Genomic DNA, 24,234 nt, shown 5'->3' with positions numbered 1-24,234 from the left:
ATGAGGATGGAGTGAGTGAGGGCACACGCAGACTGAGATAACTATCACCCTTACGGGCATGAGGTAAAGGGGCTGGCCCTAGAAATAAAACGGCGTCTGGTCGGAGGTCACTGGAGCAACTTAACACGTCTTGAAAAATGCTGTCTCTCCATTACCGGTTAGTTCCACGCACACGACCTGAGCGACACACTGGAACTTGGTCCGTTATTTCTGAGCGGGGCAGGTACAATGCAGCTCCAGGCCTTCCTCTGTTGGCCCCAAAGTCGGCCATGACGGGCGTCTCCAGCTCTGCTCTTGCCGATGCCCCACCCCAGGATCTGCTCTCTGTACTGGAGAAGCCGGAGCAGTTATTTAAAGCGGACGTGCCAGGCGATCGGCAATAGCATTTGGCCCTGTTAGCCCTTGCTGGAGCAGCCGTGGAGAAGTACGGGGGTGACAGACAGGGGTCAGAAACCAGTACTCGGCTCTACGCAGCCAGTACATGTTCGTTCAACCCAAACATCTGAGGAATAGTCTCAGATTGCCCCCATACTGTTTACAAGACACGACTCCTTATGCACCTTCTGTTTAATATACGAAGAAAAAGAAACATAAAAAATGGAGACAAAGACTGCAAGGTCTGAATGATTAAGAAGGCTACGTTACGAATACTGGAATCTTTGGTGCTAAATACATATACATATTTTACGATGTATAAAATATATACAAATCCTGTAAATAGCCTGTTTATTTTTTTATAGAAAGCCACAACAGAATATGATTAGTATGTAACTATGTAAGAACATTTACATCCGATAATCAACAAGTTCTTCAAATTTGTATTTTAAAAATAGTTTGAGTGTTAATTGTAGGAGGGCCTTGATGGCAGCATTCTGTGAACAGTTCACGTTCAAAACAAGCTCAAGACACGGCTAGAGGGCAGTGCTCTTTTTAGACGTAAGCGTTTTTATCAAACTGTTTTGAAGGGTTTGTGGTTTTAAAATCTTCTCCACCGTGATACTTTGTCCGAGAAGACATGATAGATGTGGCCCCATTGTATGTGTATCCCATTCTGCAAGGCAAAACACAGTTTGGTGGATTGTCTTTTACACGTAGGTCAAACAAAAATGGGAAGAAACCATTTTGCCCCTACTTCCATCATAGCTAAGTTTGTCTCCCTGATTACTTTTATCTTTCTTCCCTTCTCTCTCTCCCCAAGAAATATTTCAATGTCATTTCTGAACAGCTGGTGTGACCAAGAGAATCTGCAGAAGAAACTCATGGCTTCTTAATTTGTTCAGTTACTCTCCTTCAAAACTTATTTAAGGACTTCCCTGGTGGCGCTAGTGGTTAAGAATCCGCCTCCCAATGCAGGGGACACGGGTTCAAGCCCTGGTCTGGGAAGATCCCACATGCCGCGGAGCAACTGAGCCCGTGCGCCACAGCTACTGAGCCTGCGCTCTAGAGCCTGCGAGCCACAACTACTGAGCCCATGTGCCACAACTACTGAAGCCCACACACCTACAGCCCGTGCTCCACAATAAGAGAAGCCACCGCAAAGAGAAGCCTGTGCACCGCAACGAAGAGTAGCCCCCGCTCGCCGCAACTAGAGAAAGCCCATGCACAGCAACGAAAATCCAACACAGCCAAATAATAAATAAATTTATAAAAAAAAGAAAAATACTTATTTAAAACTCATCTTCCTGGAAACTAGGAGACTGTGGTGACCTTAATTAGCAATTTCTGCCTATGTGAAAATTCTGATGAGGCCAAAGTGAAGAATATACCCCCAGAGTTAGACCCAGATTTCTACTTACATCAATAGCTTTGGAATGTAAGAATGTCAAGCTCTGGGTTTTTTTTAATGAACTATATTTATTCTATTCAATATAATATTTACTATATTAAATGTCATATTTAGTATATATTCCTAACCTTTCCCAATTCTGGGGGTTTTGTTTTTTTTGTTGTTGTTGTTTTGCGGTACGCGGGCCTCTCACTGTTGTGGCCTCTCCCGTTGCGGAGCACAGGCAGGCTCCGGATGCGCAGGCTCAGCGGCCATGGCTCACGGGCCCAGCCACTCCGCGGCACGTGGGATCTTCCCGGACCGGGGCACGAACCCGTGTCACCTGCATCGGCAGGTGGACTCTCAACCACTGCGCCACCAGGGAAGCCCCAATTCTGGGTTTTTGAAGTTTCTAAGAATCATATGAACTATCTATAATTTGTCCCACGTGTAACAATTTAGAATAGTACTGTACTTTTTAACAGGTCATTTTTGTCTCTTTTTCATACCTGGGTGCTTTGTTGTTGTCAGATATTGAAAAGCAAAATATGACACCACCAATTATGCAGAGTGAGGCTCCTGCCCATCCAATAAACAGAGCAGCTCCTAATTCATACCTGTGAAGAAGTATCACACAAGTATAAAAGCTTACTTATTTGGGGAGTAAACAACGTTTAGCACTACTAGCCAACACTTATTAAATGCTCATAATACATTTTTGCTATTGGAGCTTGTACAGGAAGTAATAACATCTGTATAATGATTTAAACTTTTCGCAAAGCGTTTTTATAGCCATCACTTGACTATATCATCCCAACATCCCAAAAGGAAGATGAAAGCATCGCTGTGGGCAAAGCAGGAGCAGTCAACTCAAGCTGGGGCCTCCTGGCCAATCAGCATCTTTCCTCTGGGCTCTGCCTGAAGCTCACAAAGGTTTCCATCTCTTTATTCTGTCAAGCAGGCTAAACCATTAAGGCAGACTCCAGTTAGAAAAGGGAAAGTTGCCTTTGCTTTCATTTTAGTTCAACTCAGTGTTTATCAAGCACCCGCTGTGTGCAGTCATGTGCAAGGTACTGAGGGGTGGCAGAACATGCCACCCCAAATGTGCCACTTTGGCAACAAGGATTATTTTGAGCTGAAAGCAACTGAGAAGAAACAGGTACGGGGAAAGCTCTCTGCCTTCCCCCCATTTGCCTAAAAGCAGGACATAAACTTGTAAAGCTGTTCCCTATCCCCTCTCTGCCAGGAAGGAGAGAAGTTAATTCCCAGAGACACTGTACATGTTGCTCAGCCCACAAATGGCACCAGAGCAATCTATGTAACAAACTTCACTAACTCATCTTCCATTAGTTCCCTCATCACGTGCCTTCCCATAATTTGTGCCTCTAGAAGCTCAAAGTCTTTTTCCTTTGTCTTGCCACTTCTCTACAAATGTATTGTTCTTTTGTTAAGATGCTATATAAGCTCAAGTTCTAGCCACCCCTTTGAGTTACGCATCACTGGGTACTCCCATGTGTATGTGTGACCCACATGTTAATGAACTCTGGTTTTCTCTTATTAATCTACCTTTTTTTCAGTCTAATTTACAGGGTCCCAGCAGAGAATCTAGGAGAGTAGAGGAGAAAATAGTTTTTCTTCTTCTACAGTGTCAGTGAAAGGTCAGTGATAGGTACAGCCTCATCTCGCTTATCACTACAATCTAGTGAGAGATTAAAAAATAACTATAATTTAGTGACAGATTGCTGTGAAGCATCTCCTAGACGGCAGGCCATAGTACTCTGCTCACGACTAGAACAGATGGAAAGATAAGACAGCCCCTGACTTGGAAAGGTCACCATACAAATGTACAAATATGGCTACTGAGAACAACAAAGGCAATCACAGCTGAGTGCTGGAGGAAACCCTTTTAGGGGAGGAATATATATACGTTTCAGAGAAACAAATAAGGAATGAGGAAAGTATGCCAAATCTCGGGCTGTAGTGTTCTCATGTCTGCCTATCCTTTTCCTGAAGAATAGGGATTTTTTTACTTTTCTTTTTTTTAAATAAAGAAGTGATCCTCAAACTCTTTGAGCCCACAGACCGCCATCACAAGGCAAAAACTGATGGACAACATTCCCTACCTAATGGTGCTTTTCAGTGTCAAATGAAGTCAGAGTGGGAAGGGTCTGTTTGGATCATACAGAATCCACAGAGGGGCTGAGAACGGAAAGGAAGAGGTGAGAGTGAGAGGGGAAAGTCAGGGCCAAGGTCAGCTTGTCCCCCTGAACCAAGTGCAGGGCCAGGGCCAGGCTTAGGTGGCCAGCAGCTGGCGTGAGTGACCTGTGCCTGTCCTGAGCTTTGCCTCATCCTTTTCTACATGCTGTGGTGCTACGTCTGAACTCCCATCTGGGCAGGCGCAGGCAGCAGTGGTGGTGTGACAGTGTGGCCCTGGCCCCCAGCCAGCAGGAGCAGGAAGCAACATTTACACAAGATGAGGGCCGTGTGGTCCACATGCCCATTTCCAGATCCGGCTTCTGAGGTACTTCACAGCCTCCATTTGCAACTGGGAATGGGTGACGTACACAGTACACGCTGCCTTGTGATCCCTTCTTTTCTCACTCTTGTGTTGCCTTCCCTGGGAAATCAAATTGAGAGCTAAAGGAAGGAACAGCTGTAAGCACCTCACCCTGCCCTGGAGAACTGATTAAGCTCTGGGAACCGAGAAACTTCTTCAACTGTTCCAATCAGACACAGTAGCAGAAACAGAAGGTTGACGTAAGTGGGGAAAAACGCCTTCGGTCTGCACAAAAACCAGCTCAAAGAGGACTGAAGAGTGAAGGAAGGGCACAGGTGAAAGCAAAAGAGCTGGCCAGATCAAGTGTTAAACTGGTAGTTTTATAAAAGATACCTTCATTAAATATCATGTTACACATCTAAAAAGGATATCCTGGATGTCCACAACCAGCCCTCCTTGTATGATGTTTGGATGAGATTACACAAATAAAATGAGCAGAGGGGCTGCCAAGGTGTAGGTGCCTGTCACCGGACCTCTTTAAACATCTGCAATTCCCACAGCAAGCTGGCATCAAGTCCGTCTGCTGTCATCCTTTTACTGCAGAGACAACTAAAGGATGAGCGTAGTGAAAATTTCTACTTGGAGGACATGAATATAGGATTACAATTGAATGATACTTTCTATTTTTCTTTATTTTTCCCCCTAGAGCTTAGGCTGTTTTCTCTCCTGAAACTATGCATTAGTATTTAACTCTCAGTATAAATACTCCTGGAAGAAACAGTCTGAGACTTTTTCCGAAATATTTAGCTTTCTAAAATGGGATGCCAGTGCCAGGCATCATGGTTAAAAGTAAGTCTCTAATTATTAATAATAGTCCATTACGGGTTAGGGTTGTAGAAATCAAACCACAGCTCGGCACTATCAATTCATTTAAAAAGAGCAGGGACTTCCCTGGTGGTCCAGTGGTTGAGAATCCAGGCTCCCAATGCAGGGGGCCCGGGTTTGATCCCTGGTGAGGGAACTAGATCCCGCATGCCACAACAAAGGTCCTGCACACGGCAACAAAGACCCGGAGCAGCCAAATAAATAAATAAATATTAAAAAAATAAAAAGAGCAGGGGCTTCCCTGGTGGCACAGTGGTTGGAAGTCCGCCTGCCGATGCAGGGGACGTGGGTTCGTGCCCCGGTCCGGGAGGATCCCACATGCCGCGGAGCAGCTGGGCCCGTGAACCATGGCCCCTGAGCCTGCGTGTCCGGAGCCCGTGCTCCGCAGCGGGAGAGGCCGCAGCAGTGAGAGGCCCGCGTACCGCAAAAAAAATAAATAAATAAATAAAATTTTAAAGTAAAAAAAATAAAAAGAACATACAAATGTGTAGAAATCAGAGAATAAATTACCCAAGCAGTTCAAATGTTGGAAACTCTGTCTTTATATTCATTTAAGCATCTTGAAACTTTCTGAGGGGACTTAAGAGTCACGAGTTTGGCTTGTATCAAAAACTGGTTCACTTATTCCTGTTTTTAAATATATTTTTAGATTTTCTTGAGGTCACTAAATATAGACTCTATTCCAAGGAGAATATCATTTCCTTTTGAACTTCTTATGAATTCTGTCAGAGACAAACATCTAATAAACAGAACTATTTCAGAGCTGAAGTCTTTAAGAGATTCCACGTCTATACCAATAATTTTTAACAATTTGGATGTGAGGGCTTTTGTGACTTGGTTCTTTCTCTTACAGAGACTTTTTCTTCTTCATTCTGTTGAAAGACACGTATATTAGACTTATTCAACAGTGACTTGAATTCACACCCATCAGTGTACGTGATCTGGCAAAAATGGCCTTGTATTATTGAAAGACAGGATTGAAGGTAACATCCACTCGTTTGTTCTGGGCAACGTCTCCTTTAACATTTATCAGGAAACTCTTGTCTCTGCCTGGAAATCTTTCTTCATTTTTGGTAACAGGAAGAAGCAGACTTCAACACCTCAGATGATTAGCCAAATTTCAGATCTGCTGCAGGTCTGTCTTTTGTTAACAATATCCTCCTGGCCCTAGACCAGCTTTCCCACTAGGAGAGCGGCCTCTTTATCGAGCTGTTAAAATCACCAAAGTTTCTTCATTATTCTGAAAGGCTATCAATTTGCTTAGCACCAGACAGATCCAGGACCGTCAGGCTAGGGACATAACTTCGTTTTACAGATCAGAACACTGCTTTTGGAATATCTCTCAGACATTCTGCTCAATGGATAGGACTCATCAAAGCTGCCTTATTACCTTAATTCATGTATATAATTGAATGTGAATCTAGTAAACAGTAGGGAAAATTTTCTCTTCTATACAGAGAAAGTAAAACGCAGACTGATCACTTATTATTTTCCCAAAAAAGAACCATAAAGATCTAAGGCATTAAAATGTACCCTGAATTACTAGATGAAGTTAACTCTTATTCACCTGGCTGTACCTGGGGCTCCCAGCTACTGGTCACATCTTCATTTCCTGTTGAGAGAGCCTGAGCTAGAACCACACCTGGCCTAAATTCTGATGAATTTCATACTTCGCCTCCTATTTCAGCCTTGTAACCTGCACAGTAATCCTGAGTGAACGGATTGAGGGACACCTCTTATTTTCAGCTACTCCCTCTGTCTCTCTTGCACCCAATCCCCTGTTGTGACTTGATTTGCCATCCACGGGGAGCTGGTGTAGCCTATCCTGGTCACCAGCACAGAAATGACAGGCCAGGCATTGTGCGAACCATGTGTTTCAGGATGGATGAGAGAACACAGCTATGGTCTCAAGGATCTTACAGTCTATCTAGTGGGGATGGTCAGACATTAAGCAAATAATTATAGTAAGCTGTGATGAAACTTAACAAGAGAAGCAGAAGAGCATGTTTTTGTAAAGTAAACATTACCTGTTCTCCCAAATCTGTATAGATGTGATTCAAATAACAGTCCACCACCACAATAGCTACTATTACTATCAGCTCACTGTACTAGGATTTTGTTTTGTGTGCTAAGTTGTTTTGGCATGTGTTATCATATTTGATCTTCATTACAATCCTGAGAGAGAGGTCTTCCTACGGTCATTCTACAAATGAAAAAACTGAAGCTGAGGGAGATCAAATTACTTTCCTCCCCATACCTCAGCTAAGCAAATAGTAGAACCAGGATTTAAAACCCATAACTATGATCCCAGTCCCCGAGCTCTCAACCAACACTCTTTCTCCCTTTTGTGTACACCTTAGCTAAGTAAAAGATGGGATCAATGTGAAAAAACACCATCAGTACAATGCGTTTTCAGTTGTCATTTCAGAAAGATGTGTTTTCGCTCTCTCTGGCTCATTGCATTCTCAGTGGCTCTAGGGTATGGAATTTTTTCAGAATTCCCTCAGGCTGTCTTTTCACCCAGCACAAAAAGAGGTGAGCGTAATAATTAAAATCAGGGCTTGTTGGACTTGAAAAAAGAAAATGCAGCTCCTCCAAACACAAAACAAAAACTGTTTCACAAATGAAAAAATCCTCATCCTTTTAAGATCCCCAGAGAAAAGTCAGCTTGCTGAAGGTCACAGAGCTAGGTGCCAAGTCTTTTGACATCAAGGATAGTCTTTTTTCAAACATACTGTCCTACTCCTCATTTTAATCAAGGGTGGTAGCAGCCAAAACATTCCAGTTACTTTAAAACAACTAAATATGTTAAAAAAAAAAGTTTAAAGTTTAGGAAGCACACCCATATATTATCAATGTTAACATTTTAAAATTGAATTCCATTGGTATACCAATCTTTTAAAGATTACTAGCAAAAAGAAACTTTCCTCAACTCATAGGCTTATATAATCCAAGGTCTATGTAACTGCACGGATGGATTTTACGTAAACAAGCATTCTACAGGCATTATCTACAAACATACATTTCCCCCAAATACTCCACATCCTTTTGGGGTCCCAGGCACCGGAAGCAGGCTGTTTAGTACCCACCGACCCGTGTATCTCCCCAGGCTGCTGCAGTCTCTCCTCTCCTTATGCAATTCACACCAGTTAACAGTTTGCTCAACGGTCTGGAAGAGGCCACAAGATTTCCTACCCAAAGCTTCCTACAGGACGATGAAATACCGGCAGGTGCTTTGCAAATGGTGGCTAGAGTAGAATGGGATAATTTAAATAATAAGCACCTACTTGCATATGGAACCTTCACAGAGAATTCTCAAATTTAGGAAACGCAAAATAAAGACTGATTTGTGTGTGTGTGTCAATTCTAAATTGCTTTTCAATGTTCGTAACACGCACGCATTCTTTTCTCTGGTTTATAGTTTATAACAGACATGCGTGCTTTACCTTTCCGCGTGTTATGAGTTATCATTAGGGTAGTTCAGAATTCTATAGACTGTATGTTAAGAGCAGGTAATCACCTACCATGTGCCACTGTCGGGGGTGCTGTCTATATGTTACTTTCTTTAATCCCCCTAACATTGAGAAGCAGCAGGTGCTATCCCCATTACCCAGAGGAAGCAAGTGCATCTTCCCTAAGATCACAGAGGGGCCAGGGCCAGGGCCAGGGCCAGGGCCAGGGCCAGGAGCTGAGCAGAGAGTGAACTCAAAAACCCACCTCTTAACCCCTCTGCCTCCTTCCCTCTCTAACCGTGTGCAAAGTGCACAGTGAGTGTCCTTATAGGAGTTCTGATTCTTGCCGATTACTCATGGAAATTTTATAAACCATCCACAGTATAACTTAATATAATATTAGTCAAAGTACATTATAATGTAAAAGGACCACCTCCTGTTCCCAAAATTACACAGTTCAATTCAAAAACAAATCTGTTACTGAGCAACGTCCATGCCATTGATCTCCATTCGTGTGGATAACTGGGGGTTTACTGGGCCTTGATTTTAAGTGGGAAACGATGTGCTGAGTCACAACACAAAGTAGGCACAGTAACATGTTCTCTCGTAAACTTTGAAGTCTGAATAAACTGACACTGCAGGGGGGGGGCGGGGGCTGTGCTCCAAGATGGGAAATTCCTAAAACAACCAGGGCTGTCCTGTGACACCTGGGGCCATGACCAGCAAGAGTCTGTGGGTGTGAAGGTGGGTTTGCACAACTGTTTATGTTGAAGGAAGAAAATACAGATGGATTTGCAGCAAAAAAGCGTGGGTCAATTAAAAGCATACCCTAGGGCTTCCCTGGTGGCGCAGTGGTTGAGAGTCCGCCTGCAGATGCAGGGGACACGGGTTCATGCCCCGGTCCGGGAAGATCCCACATGCCGCGGAGCGGGTGGGAGCCATGGCCGCTGAGCCTGCGCGTCCGGAGCCTGTGCTCCGCAACGGGAGAGGCCACAACAGTGAGAGGCCCGCATACCGAAAAAAAAAAAAAAAAAAAGCATACCCTACATGAAATCCTCAGCAGACTGCCTGAAAACAGTTTAGAATCGAACCTGGAGTTGGGAAGATGAACATAGGATGAGTTCTCATGAGAAGGGTCTCAGAAGTGTCTATCCATTTGACAGTTTCAAATTGCTGCGTATCTCTAACTCAAAGCTGTGATGGAGATGATCAGAAATAAAGAGAAGGAATTACACAAGCCTTGTTTCTTTTAAATGGGTTCATGCTAGGTCCCTTAACTGCCTTCCTCTTGAGAGTCAAGTGTCTTACAACAATTATCCTTTCCACTAGGCCTCCAAAATTTCAATATACGTTTCTCTGTGGCCACCCTTAACACAGCATATAAGATAATGACCTGCTACATTAATATCCTCTGCTTAAGGGTCAGTACCATTAAAATTAATTTACTAGCATTTACTGAGTGCTTACTATATGCTAGGCACATTCTAAATAGCTGAAATGTACTATCTTGTTTCATCCTCACAATAACCTCATAGTTATTGAGGACAAAGGACACAGGACACAGAAAGGAAAGTAATTTCTTCAAGGTTACACTACTAATAAATGGCAGAGCTGGGGTTCCCTCCCAGGCAGTCCTGATCCAAAGTCCTCATTTTTTTTTTTTTTTTTTTTTTTTTGCGGTACGTGGGCCTCTCACTGTTGTGGCCTCTCCCGCTGCGGAGCACAGGCTCTGGATGCGCAGGCTCAGCGGCCATGGCTCACGGGCCCAGCCGCTCCGCGGCATGTGGGATCTTCCCGGACCAGGGCACGAACCTGTGTCCCCTGCATTGGCAGGCGGACTCTCAACCACTGCGCCACCAGGGAAGCCCCAAGGTCCTCATTTTTAACCAGTGTGTAGGCTGCCTTCCTTGCCCATTCCTTTAACCAAATCTCCCCAAGCGTACAGTCTTTCCACTCTAGGAGAGGTGCAGACAGACAGTTGTACACCACTGCTGACTGACCATACCTGCTGGAAATGTCACGGAGCAGGGACTAGCTACAAGAGATGCCCAAATCAGCAAGACGTGGTCTTCACTTCGAGATGCTCCTGATCTGGTTTGGAAGATGGACCGATAAGCAAGTGTCACCGCCCAGTAGGATTATAATCGGAGCACAAAGGGCAAAGGGAGCACGGAGGTGGGCACGTTACGCAGAATGCAAGTCCTGCAGGATATGCAGTGGTTAGCTGGGATGTGAACAAAGGGAGGGAACGGGGTGGTGGTGCTAAAAGCTGAGTTACCAGAAAGGCTGGCAAACTGGAAGGAGTTGTGACTTCATATACTGGTCAGTGAAAACAAAACACAGTTGCCAAACACTTGATTTCCAAGTATATTTTTAAGTCCTGCCAGCGTTAACCAAAGCATCAGAGCAATTCTGATGATCTGAAGTGGCCAGTGCTACCACAGAACAAAGTGAAATCACAGAGTAACACCTTCTTAATATTTAACAGTCAAATTCTGTTTTGTTCCTAACACTTGGCACTTCTATGGAATCCCTTATCTGAGAATCTATGAGCCTTTTACCAAAAATAATTCATTCTCCAAATAACCTCATGATTGCAATAAGCTTAAGTACACAGACATCTATAATTCATTAAATTATAATAAGGACAGAAGAGAGAAGTTAAATATCTAGGCAAGGTCACCTAGTGAGATCGATATTCCTTTCAGCTTCACCCAGGAAAATGTGTGTAACCTAGAAACGTCCTTCTTGAATTGTCTCTTGTGCATTGAACTTGACAGATAACAAGAATGAGGGAATCTATTGGGAAGTAGACAGCTGTTTACTTCTCTAACTACTAAGTAACCACAATGATGAAAAGATTTTACCAAAGTAAAACTTAGATTCTAAAGTAGAAACTAACTGAATGAAGAGTGCTCGAGATAAATAACTCCATGGTTTTAAAAGCTCTCAAAAAGGCTGGAGTATGATAAGACCCAAATATGAATATCTGAGCCAAAACATTCATGATAAATCTCATTGACTAAAAGCGAATAAATCTAAGATCACGATTTCCTGTTTCCTCAGTTAAGGAAATTGGTTCAGTGCCCCAACTTTGCATGACTTGAAAAGAAGTTTCTTTGTGCAGAACAACTCTTTAAGCCAATCAACTCTTCGGAACAGTCTATTTCAGAAAAAACAAAGCAAGACACTCAGAAGTTAGTGGTTTGGACAACAAAGCCATGGAGGGGGATATGTGATTATATTTCAACACAATGATACGGTGAATCACGCTAAGGAGTGCTGGTGACCATAAGCTTGCAAGAGGATAGATTTTTTTATGTAGTAGGTTTTGCTTTAATAAAAAGGAGGAAGTTGGTTTGAAACAGCCCAAAGGGAAGAGTTGAGAAATAGTTTTAAAGGCTTTGCAGGAGCCCATCCTGGAGCCATAAAACATAATCACAACTTGAATGGACACAAGGAAGTAAAACAAAAGGAAAAAATGGAGAAATGGCAGAAACAACCACAGTCAGGTGAAGCTCTTTAAAGATTGCAGTTCTGTCAAATGATTGTAGGCAGGAAGAAAAATCTCCCCATATGAGCTGTGGGAAAGGAAGGGTTTCAGAAATAATTAGCCACTGAACACAAAGCCTACTACTGTTTGCAGCGCTACTGCCACAATCTTTATGCCAACAATACACCAGAAGCCACTCATTCTGTTCCCTCGTCAATAAAGCACGTACAGAGTTCCCTGCACATAGTAGGAATGTGGTGGGAGCTCTGTGGATGAGCTTAGCTGTGTGTTTGTAACTTAGGCAACCAAGGTGAGTCTTATATAGGGATGTCCTCGAAATCCACAGAGAAGATTCAATTTACATGTTAGAGAATCCTTAAGAAAAACAGCAACAAAACTAGGTTCTGAGGCCTGAACTGTTTTGCAGTGCATTTTGGGACAAGTATCTGCTCACCAGAAACTTAAACTAGAGCCTGTGGCAAGCAGGTGTGCCTCATCGCCCTTCCTAAGGGCCAAACACACGCATGCGTTTGCCACAGCCAGGCCATCTAGGACCGAAGGGAGCCACGCTGCTGGAGAAAGATGAATGCATGATAAGGGTGCGAAGAGGAGCTGCCTCCTAGCTCCATCCTCTCTGAGGCTTCCTCAGTCTGCTGAGATAACAGAAGGCTTTTCTGCTAATCCTGAAAGGACTAGTTCTACAGATCAGGATTTCACATACCGGGCACCATGCTAGGTAAGTAAGAGATGAAATAGATGTTTTCTGACCTCAAGGAACTTACCCTCATGCAGATCCATGAAGACACCAAAGAAATAGTCAGAACCCTCTAGAGCGGTGCCCTTATCCCAACTCTTCCAGGGCTGGCCCCGCCTTTGGTAGTGATTCTCCAACATATTCCTCTGTGTGTTCACGCACAAACTACATCAGAGGCACCACTTACTAAGTTCTAGCAAATGCCAGCTAGGAAGCCCTATCCCCTAGAATATGCCAAAATCAAAATCTCACTTTAAAAATTATGATATTTTGTAAGACCTACGGAGGGACTTCCCTGGTGGTACAGTGGGTAAGACTCCATGCTGCCAATGTAGGGAACACGGGTTCAACCTTGGTCAGGGAACTAGATCCCACATGCTGCAACTAAGAGTTCGCATGCCACAACTAAGGAGCCCTGGAGCCACAACTAAGGAGGCTGCCTGCCATAACTAAGACCCGGTGCAACCAAATAAATAAATAAATATTAAAAAAAACCCGAAAACCTATGGAATCAGTCTACTTTGTGTTGATACCCAATTTGCCGCTTATTAATCCTCCTAATTTCCATCTCCTTCTCCTCCACTAGAGGTGTTGATAAAAGGAAAACACATGACAGCAAGTTAGTCAACTGGTTGGTTTTTATAGAAGTTGTATTTAAATAAAGTTTGTGAATTCCTGTAGGTGTCACATGTCATCTTCATGCCTCTTTTCTACCATTGTGGGTAATTAGCGTCTGATCATATTTAACAATTCTCAACAGGCGTTGATAATTCCTTGTACATAAGTCATGGTCTTTCTTTGTGCCAGGCACTGCTGGGATAGAAATGTGAGTGAGCTCTGATCTCAAGGAGCTAAACATGTTCTCAATATGCAGGTTTTCTTTTTTTTTTTTTTTAATAAAGTCTGTATTTTTTGGTGTGAAGGACCTGTGATCTACCAATTTGTAAGCCATGGTGTTTTTCATAATCCCTCACTCTTGTGTTTTTAATGACCTAAGGTAAATTGGCAAATTGTAGGTGTTATATTTTTAAGTCATTGCAGAAAAGAGCTAATAAAGACATCCATAAAGATAAGGTACATCTTAACTACTACACACAATTAAAAAGCAACCTGAATAATAGCTAACACAATACAGTTATTAATACAAGGCTTTTGCTCTTTTCTAATCAGTTCTAAGGGTACATATACACACTCTCTTAACTCTCACAGCAACTCTATGATTATCCTGATTTTCCAGATGAGAAAACAGAGAGAGAGTAGGCATAGACAGAAAGAGGGATGCTGGGAAGCTCACAGTGGGAATGGAATAGTTCAAAGTAGCACCAAGAATGCAGAAAAGAGGAAAACCTCTCACAGTCCATAATTACTGAACTGAGTTTAACGAAAATCTGAAAGAATAAGAAATTCCAGTGGTACTAAACGGAGTGAGGTGACTGAGCATATAGCAAGCACAGAACACAAAGGAAAGGTTTAAGTTACTGTGCATACAGATACAGATACTAGCCTCGGCCTTGTGAGAAAAGATGAAAATGATTTTTAAGAGTCTGACAAAGACATCATTAATGATTGTCAGGAAGACAGAACAGTGATGTACGAAAGGTAATCCAGAAAAGTCGGCAATGTCTTTAATAAAATAAACTGTGAGAAATGATTTTGTGGTATATTTATGATATCAAACCCTGAAATAAAAATATCATTTAAGTATAATATTTAAATGAAAACTGATATTTCATTTAAATATCATTAAAATGGTTCTAATCTTCAGGAGAACAGTCTTAGTTTTCACCTCAATGTTTGGTGCCATGCACATCGGTGCAAATCTCATTATCAAAAATCAGGAGAAAGTTTACAAATCAGAACACATTTTCTAACATAGGTAGGGGAGTGAACATCATACTGGGGTCTGAAGCAGTCATTTTTGTTTTCCATTTAATAAAATTTCACAATAAACACTACTGCACAAAAGAAACTTCTTTGATGAAAAATATATGTGGCATACTGTCACAAAAATTACAAAATAGTAGAATATTATATATCATGCATTTTAGAGTTAAGTGTGCTAGAGTTTGGTTGCCTGGTTTGAATCATAGTTCAATCAGCCTATTAGCTTAGTCCAAGTTCCCTCGCACATATTCCTTGAATTCTTTCCCCAATTTTAAAAAAGGGGGTACAGAGAGAACCTACTTCATAAGGATGTTATAAGACTAAAATAATAAAATAATATTTGCAATGCTCTGCTTGGTACATGGTAGGGGCTCAACATGTGTTAGCTATTATTTTCATTATACATACATTTACTGTTTATGCATAAACTAAAGACAGTACTAGAAAAATCATTTCCTAAAGATTCCTAAATCCACCAGAAAAAAGTAATGGACCCTGATCAGCCATTTTAGTAATTACTCTTTTAAAATTCCATAACATTTGATTTGAAGACTGAAAGAGAATCCCCAGCCTGCATGATAGCAGTACACATGCGGCTTTCTACAGAAGTCTGTGGGAATATTCTCACAGAAGACAAAATATTTGGTCTATTATTATTTCTAATTTGGTATTCCTTGGGTTTTCCCAATGCAAAGAAATAAGCCTAGAGAAACTATAAAAAGCAACAGCCCATAATTAAAAACCAACAAACAAACTGGTCTGTAAGTGCCAAACCATTCCCCTGCAGCTGAGACCAGTCACATCTGGGTGTCTGTGCCACTCTTACACCATTTTTTAAAAACCCTGAGTCATGTACAATTTCTTTACAAAGGTTTATTAGGTGGAACGTGTTAAGGCCGTGGTCAACAGAACAAATGTAACTAAAAATGAAAATAGTATTTCATTCAATATCACTTAAACGTTTCTAATCTTCAGGATCACAGTCTCAGTTTTCATCTCAATGCCTGAGATTGAAGCTGGCCCAGAACATCTGGCAAATATCATTTTGGATGGACAACAATCGAGGCAAGCTCTTAGTTTTCTGCTGTCATATTTTATCCTTCTTTCCTCCCCACCTTACACCTCTCTTGCACTTTTCCTCTACGTGACTTCGTACAGTAGATGACATTTAGCATTCTAAATCCTATGCCTTGAGCTATTTAGAGACAAGACACTATGTAACCCTAATGCAGTGATTCGATGCATCTTTTGCCAATGTAGCATATAAAACGTTTGCTCTTGAATGATGTCATCAAACATCATTTATTAGTATGTCTCACTTTCATGAGCCATGGAGGAAATTTATGTAGCTTAATTTAGAAGATGATTTTATATCCATTTCCTGTGAGCCACAAGCATACAGACTTAAGAAGAGTACTTACTTTTGCTCCACGAAGAGGGGATCAAAGAACTCTGTTGTGATTTTGTTTGCATACAGGGAACACCCGGTCATGGAGCACAGCCCTGAAGAGCATCAGAAGGAAAGGGCTATGATTACTGGCGTTTCGTTAACATCCTGAAGCACCTTGTTTGGAAGAAAGTTACTATTTACCTGACAGTATGAATACAATCCCAGCCAAACAAGCAATTTTAGCTTTGGCTTTATCTGAGCCTCCGACTTTGGTACATTTCATTCCAAACAGGGCAAATATGGAACCAAAAAAGCCCAGGCTGACGGCAGCAATCATAAGTCCTCTACATGCCTGGATATAACCTGCAATTAGAGTAGGTCATTTACATTAACATAAAACATGTGGTTTTCCAGGAAGAAACTCTCATTTTACACTGTCCTCGTGGATGAGTGTTCTGCTTTCCGAAAAAATAACCATAATGGTTAAAACGTATGTTAAGCAAGAAAGAAAAGCAAGTAAATCTGTACGGAGTGCCTGTTCTATGTCACACACTTTTCAGTTTGCCATATGCATGATCTTCAGGATATATCTCTGAGTGTTATTATTCCCATATTCACAGATGAAGAAACTGAGGCACACAAAAGTTACATAATGTGCCAGAGACGAGTTAGTAAGGGGTTGAAATGGATTCCATCCAGCTCTGACTACAAAACCCATGCAATACTGCCTTTCACCCTGGGAAACCTCATCTGCCACTATCTCAACCCTGTTACTCCTTTGCACATCAGACCTTTAAAACAGATGTTTCAATGGTTTTGACGTTGTGATCTTTATAATCGAGCAGAGCTCCCACAGAGTCACATCTTCTAATATTAGTGAAAGATTATAAATGAGACTGATTGGAATGTCATCATGAACCATGAGAAGTCTAAATCAAGATGTATTTTCATGACCTTTTAAAAATTTTCAGGGCACACATAATAACATTGGGTTTAAATAAGCACTAGTTGGTTCCTAGAAGAATATTTTGTAATTATGAAATTAACTGTTTGCATATAAATGGATGCTTTCAAAGTATCCTGAAAGCTTGTTCTGTTGGTTTGTTTGACCATTCCTCCTACACCATTCATTTTCTTAGTCACGTATTTTTATTTGCACAGCCAGGGTGATGGTAAACTTCAGCCTGGCTTTTGTCCAGACACTAACAAATTTTAAGTTAACAGGATTTAAACTAATACATTTTTACCACATGCCGTCATTTTCATTTCAGACTGAAACAGTGCCGTATTTCAACCTGAAATAATGATGGCACATACTGGTGTGCTCATTTGTTAAGCCAATGAACGTACATATCTCTCAGGTTTACATTTGGCATTAAACTTTTTAATATGAAAAAACTCATAAGTGCCAAGATACACCAAGTCATTTATTATTGTGTTCAGGCAAAGTCAATGATAAATAATAATTCTAAGGCTACGATAATCATATATTCAGGGAATAATGGGGGAAGGTGGCCTCCAGTCTATGTTTCTCAGGGAAAGAATAAAATTTTAAGTTTCAGTCCTACCCGTAGGATCCGTTTTGAAGAGTACCCAAAAGATGCTCTAATTAACTGAACAGATTTAGGCCCCTACAAATGCAGAATGTAATGACAATGATCTTCTATTTTATAGGGTGAACGACTTCCAGACAGAAAATAATTTCCCTGATGGTAAGGCCGTCAAAAACAGCAAAAGAAACTTATCTTTAGCAAAACAGGATAATGGAGGCTTATTTTGGTAGCTATAGTAGTGCTGCAGGGCTATCTGTGTTTCTGCCGCTGAACAGTGACCCAGCTCTATTTTAAACTTCAACCCTCGGGCTTCCCTGGTGGCGCAGCGGTTGAGAATCCGCCTGCCAATGCAGGGGACACGGGTTCGAGCCTTGGTCCGGGAAGATCCCACATGCCGCGGAGCAACTAGGCCCGTGAGCCACAACTACTGAGCCTGCGCGTCTGGAGCCTGTGCTCCGCAACAAGAGAGGCTGCGACAGTGAGAGGCCCACGCACCGCAATGAAGAGTGGCCCCCGCTCGCCACAACTAGAGAAAGCCCTCGCACAGAAACGAAGACCCAACACAGCCAAAAATAAATAAATAAATAAAATTTAAAAAAAAAAAAAAAAAAAAAAACTTCAACCCTCAAGTCCCCCAACCAGAAACCAGGGAGCAATAGAAGCATAGGGGGAGGAAGCCTGTTAGTTCCTTGCAAGATTAAATACAGTCCTCCAGGACAACCACAACTGACTCATCATTTACCACCAGAGCTACTGGGACAGTGTGGTTTCATTATTTTTTGAGATTTGTTTTAACCTGTGGTTTTGAGGTGTTTTAGCTAACTCTTACTGTAATCCTAAACAGACAACAGAGTGTGTGTGTGATATAACCTCTATCCTATATTTAAAAAACTATTCTAGAAAATCTTATCATGCACCATAATTTGCATTATTTTAGGAATCTTACAGGCTTTATGTACAGAAAACACACGAGCCTTGCAAAAGGTTAAGTCTGTGGTCTGATCACTAAGAACATAAAACACATTTTCCCAAATGGTACACAATGGTCAGAATCCCAGGCTGATGAATTCAACCCTTAACGTGGCTGGAAAAATAACAGTAGGCTTTAAACTTTAACCACTACTCATACCATTTTTTCCCCCGAGTGTCTCACTCAGTTCTCCGGTCTCAGCCCTGGTACCTACAGCAGGATCAGCTCTGCCCTCTCAGCACAAGAGGAGAGATAGAGAGCAGGTTCTGATGAGGTCAGGTCCTCCCTCAGAACCAACCGGAACCCTGATCTGGTGGGGAAGGTAACTCTCTCCGGTGTGGGAACAGTAGCAATAAATTGATAACTCATCGCATGCATAAAAGAAGGGTTTGGAGTTCCTGGGGATAAACTCCACTGTCAGCCATAGATGGAATCCAGTTGTTGGTAAGCCTGAGGTCTGTAAATTAGGGGTTACCCGTCCTTAAAACACCCACAGACTCAAGCCTTGGGTGACTTCCCACAAACTCTCTCAGAGTTTATCTTTTGCAAGGCAGACCTCTACAACCTTGCTTTTTTAACAGTTCCGGAGGTCAAAACTTATAAGTAACACCCTCAAGTGAAGTGGTGGTAAAAACCTAGTCAAGGAGGCCATTATTTTTGACAGGTCTAATTTACTGACACCGTTAATAGCTAATTAACACATTAAAGTGCCGAGGCATGAACGTATTTGCTCAGAAGTTCTCTGAAGTATAATTTATAGTTAACTCCTTTGGAAGAAATGGCAGACATTCCCACTAACAAAAATAGATGGCATATACTAAAAAAAAAAAAAAAAAACTGGCTCAAAATGCTCAGCTGCAGTTCAAGTGGTGCTTTGAAAGGAATACGGGTTAGCAATAAACAGAAATCACCAGCTCGTTCAACGGTGAGCTTTTCAATTAGTAAATTACTGTGACTTTAAATTAATGAATTCTGTTGGAGGAAAACTTCAAGGTGTCCCTTAAAAGTTAAAATGGTTTTCCAAATGTACCTTATTTTCCATTTCCGGCTAGCAAAAATGAAAATATCCACTTGGTGGAGACAATTCCCTAGCAGTACACCTGGTCGCTGCTGATTGAAGGAAGAAAAAAAGGACGTGCTTTCTCATGCTAGAGGCTTTGCGTACTTTTTGCAAATCCTTGGAGAGAAGGGTGGTGTGGGGGGCAGACACGAACTCTGAATTTCACCTCTGCTTCTTCTCCTTACCTGCTGTGTATCCTCAACTGTATTACCTAATCTCTCCAAGCCTGCTTTCTCATCTGTAAAACCCAAGGATAACAGCACTTCCTTCACAGGAGGAATATGAACCAAGCGTCTAGTGAACGGTAAGAAACACATCAAAGCTTCCCTTCCATAACACAAAGATTGATTCTAAGCAGACATTACAGTTGGAATCTTAACATGGCATAACATTAAACCTGCACATTTAGCTCTTTCCTTGTAGGGAGAACTGGGGTAACAATGATACTCCCTGATGATGAGCAATCAGAGCTTTGACCTCACATAGGAGATTCAGAATTATGACTCCATCATCTGTGTCCAAGAGGCATGTTCTTCCACTTAAGACGAGACGGGGAGAGCTGTGAGCCTTCTCTCTCCCTTCTTGGATTTTTCTGCTTGGTTTAAGGAGAGGACTGGCCTACTCAGGCCTGTGGTCACCACAGCCCCTGGCAACATGGCTTTCTCCCTCCACTTCTAGTGCAATAACCAGGAAATCCACATGCAGCGTGCTGCAGGCAGGGCCTGCCTTAGGCCCAGCAACCAGCAGATGTGGCTGCCCAGAAAATACACGGCAGAGCGCGAACAAGCAGAGGGGCCTCCTCTTTGGGGGAACTGACTTACCTCCACATGAAAATGTAGCTGTGTGGTTGAACTCCCCCCAAATATTATTCTGAGAGATGATGAAAAGTAAGTTTATAACTTTGTGATAGGCAATGCTTTCTTAAGCCACAAAAGGCCAAGCCAGCAGGAAGAGACTGATAAATGGGATTATAGTACACATTTCAATGTTCTGTATGAGAAAAGACATCACACATTTAAAAGACAAGCAATGGGCCGAGACTGCAACATATATAATAAATCAAGGACTGATATCCAGAATTTAAAAAAAACAAATCATTTAAACCAAGAGGAAACAAAAGAACCATGGGCATAAGATATGGACAGGCAAGTCACACACACACAAAAAGGGTCAATAAATACATGCTAAGGTGGTCAAAATCACAGTGATCAGGGAATAAAATAATAACATGATAGGATGTCACCCATTAAACTGGATGAAAAACTTGGTGGTGAGAACGTGGAGAAACAGGTATTCTCATACACTGTTGGTGGAATGTAATTGGACGATTTAAACTGAATAATAAAATGAATATTCTACTGCTCCGACAATACTATTCCTCAGTATCTACACTACAGATACACACATACGCACAAAGAGGCAAATAGAAAGGTTTTCAGTAAAGTGCTAAGAACAGTGAAAAGCTAGGAAGGGTCCAATGTCCAACAATGGGTAAGTCGTTAAATAAACCAGTTTGTCCAGAGTAATGAATACCATGCAGTTGTTAAAAAACAGTTACTTCTATATGTACTGACTCGTAAAGCTACGTTATTAATTTTAAAACAATACAGAACAAGAGGTGAAGTCATTTACGTCTCTTAAAGTCATTTTCTAGACACACGAGCACACGCGGAAGGCCATTTTGCGAGCTGGGTTGTATACAAATGTCACACCTCCTCTCTAGGGCTGGATGGCTCTCCTTCCTCCTCACTACCCCACCTGTCCCCAAATATTGAGACCATGACGTCCATTCTCAGCTCAGACACATAAGGTGCACAGTATTCTCACCCAATAACCTTCATGGAGTATTCATCTCTCCATCCCCTCCTTGTCCCCCAGCTGTCCTGTAAAAGAAGGAAGCGTACCTATCTGGCAGGCTATCTCGGTGACAGTACAGTTACAACAGAAGAATGTGTTTAGGACAGTAACTGTCAATCCCATATTCCTGAATGTAAATCACAGAAACAAGAGCCTGCCTGTTCAAACATCTACCTGGATGTGTGCTCTACAGCACACAGGAAATTCAACCGTAATTCTAGGGAATCAAGAGCGTACCAGCTACTTATTGTACACACACCAGGACACAGACCCAGGTGTCACTCATCTAAAACCAGACACGTATTCCCTATACGGAGTTTTCCATCAAATACCTCCATTGAGCAGCAGTTTGCTTTTCGTGGCAAGCACCATCTTAGGGGGATTAAATCTTGTCCTTTATTTACTCAGTTATGCAAATAAAAGCTTGCAGAGCAGTAATAAAGAAAAAGAAAACACCTCGAGTTGAGAACTAATGTAAATGACTCTCAAGTTTCTGTCGGGATCCATCTAGTCATGTGCTGTAAAATCCTGGAAGAAAGGAGCCTAGAACTTGAGCAATCAGTGTGACCAGGTTGACATCCACTGTCAACTAAAAAGAGCCAGTCTGAAACTAAAAACAGCCAGTTTTCTTCGTGAACACCTGTTGAGACTAAAAAGAGCCAGTTTTCTTTGTGAACACCTGTTGTTCTAATACAATACAGTATAGAGCGTCGCTAACAAGAACTACGTAGGAAAACAATTTACTAAAGAACAACGCTGAGGGAGACGCTGAGAATGGGCTTGGGAGGCGCGACACAGAACTTGTCGGTCTCCCGCACAAGGATTCCTGCTGGCCAGAATTCTCTACTTTCTGCGGCACAGGCTAGGGCTACTTATGTTCTAACGTTTAGAGGCAGAGTTAAAGCCCAGCAGACTCATTTGTAGATGCGGGGCGGGGGGGTTGGAGCGGGTGCTCCTGCAACGTTTCCTTTCCCCACACACACACTTTTAAAAGAACTAATGAAATGGCTAAAGGGAGTTCAGAGCAAGCAGATTTCGCTCTGACAAGTCCATTTTAATCAGAATCCAGCCCTTCTGGGTAGTGCTGGCTGGAGAAGACAAGCCCCCCTCTCGTGACTCAGTGTCCTAACAGTCCCCAAGAGAGGGGGGTCCCACTGCCCTGTCCTCAACTCTCGAGACAACATAGCTGCTTCCCTCCATCCCCGTCGCCTGAGAGTCACCTACCCCACCCAGGCCTGTCTGCGTGCCCCTCTCTCCCGCCCCGGGGTTCCGGGATCGGACAGGCGCCCCCCCGCGGGACTGACGTCCGGGGAAGGAGGGCCACGGGCACCGGGGACTCTCCCCGGGCTCCTTCAGGCACTGAGGGGAAGGGAAAGCGGGGCCGGGCTTTGGAGGAGTCCGGCCCGGGGGTCCCGCCGGGGGTCGTGGGTGTCAGCGGGCGCCCCGCCGGCAGGCCGTGAGGAGGCGAGGGGCAGGGGCGGGGGGCGACAGGATGCAGACCGTCTAGAGCCAGCATGGAGGGGAAGTCCTTGCAGTTGGAGACGCCCGTGGAGTCGGTAACGCACAATCTTCCAAAGGTTGGGCCCAATAGGTGGCGGTGGTGATGACCGTGCCGTCGATGGTGGACACCTTCCCAGTAGTCGGTGGGCAGCGTGGAGGACACCAGCACCCCAGCCGGAGATGGAACCATGAAGGCAATGATCTCCGACGCCGTGCTCGCCATACCGCCCGCTGTAGCAGCGCTCGCTCTCGCCGCACCTGCTCGGAGCCGCGACCCCCGCGCGCCCAGCCGCGCGGCTCCGCCCCCTCCGCCCCCGCCCACCCCGTCTCGCCCCGCCCCCTGCAGGCCCGGCGCTAGGGGGCGCGCCCGCGGACCCCAGGACGCGCCCTCTGGGGCAGAGAAGGCTCGCGGGGAGCTTTTACGGTCGCCACCTGGGTTCTCTCGAGCCAGCTGGCCCGGCGCCAGCGGTCTGGAGGAACGCACGCCTGCGCGTCCCTGTGCACCCCCCGCCACCCCGCGCCCCATCCCCGGGGCCGAGGCACAGCCGAGATCGGCTCTCCTGTTGGACAGACTGGCAGCCGGAGGTGGACAACTTGCTGCGTTCGGGCCCTCTCCCCTCCCCTCCCCTCCCCTCCCCAGCCCTACCCATTGACAATAGCTTGGCTTCTAGGATACCTTGTAAAAGCAGAGCAGAAAAAGGCTTTTGTGTGCCCGGAAAGGACACCAACTGCTAACGCAGCCCTTGGCCCGCTGAACCCTAAAGATTTAGTGCCACGCTCTTTTGAGTGACCCAGTTCGGCTTGTCAAGGAGGGATCACTGCGGTTCTGGGCTCGAAGTCGGCCTTGCGCTAAAATTCTGCAGTTCCTTTTGACCCTGCGGTATGAGGAAGGTCACTGTCAAGAGGTGCGTGGCACAAACCTAAATTCAGAACGTAAGTCTATGGAGAGTACAGACTGCGTCGGGCTTATCTTTACAGTCCTGGTCGTGACTGTTCCAGCCACAATGCTGGCCTGCTGATACCAACGTACTACGCATAGGACGTGCATTTAAGACGTTTCTCCTGTGGGTCCCTTGCAGCTGCCAGTTCTGAGTCTCTTCTATGAGCCGATGGGCTGTCACAGCTGCTCTGTATCTTTAACTTTTTTTTACCACCTCCACCTTTTGCACCTAAT

The 24,234-nt window shown here is 43.5% G+C and overlaps 1 protein-coding gene across 1 annotated transcript; it reads right to left on the bottom strand.

Moving 5' to 3' along the window:
• Positions 1-552: 552 nt before the first annotated feature.
• Positions 553-23,332, bottom strand: CLDN10 (claudin 10). The gene is given in 7 exon segments (XM_032611155.1): positions 553-1,051; positions 2,275-2,382; positions 16,152-16,233; positions 16,322-16,483; positions 23,061-23,139; positions 23,142-23,192; positions 23,194-23,332. Coding segments are annotated over 7 exon segments (693 nt in total). The 5' UTR covers positions 23,284-23,332; the 3' UTR covers positions 553-930.
• Between the last annotated feature and the right edge of the window lie 902 nt (positions 23,333-24,234).

The sequence above is a fragment of the Phocoena sinus genome, chromosome 18 (genome assembly GCF_008692025.1).
Source record: "Phocoena sinus isolate mPhoSin1 chromosome 18, mPhoSin1.pri, whole genome shotgun sequence".
Lineage (NCBI taxonomy): Eukaryota > Metazoa > Chordata > Mammalia > Artiodactyla > Phocoenidae > Phocoena > Phocoena sinus.
The sequence above is the reverse complement of the archived record's forward strand: the minus strand, read 5'-3'. Positions and strand labels throughout refer to the sequence as shown.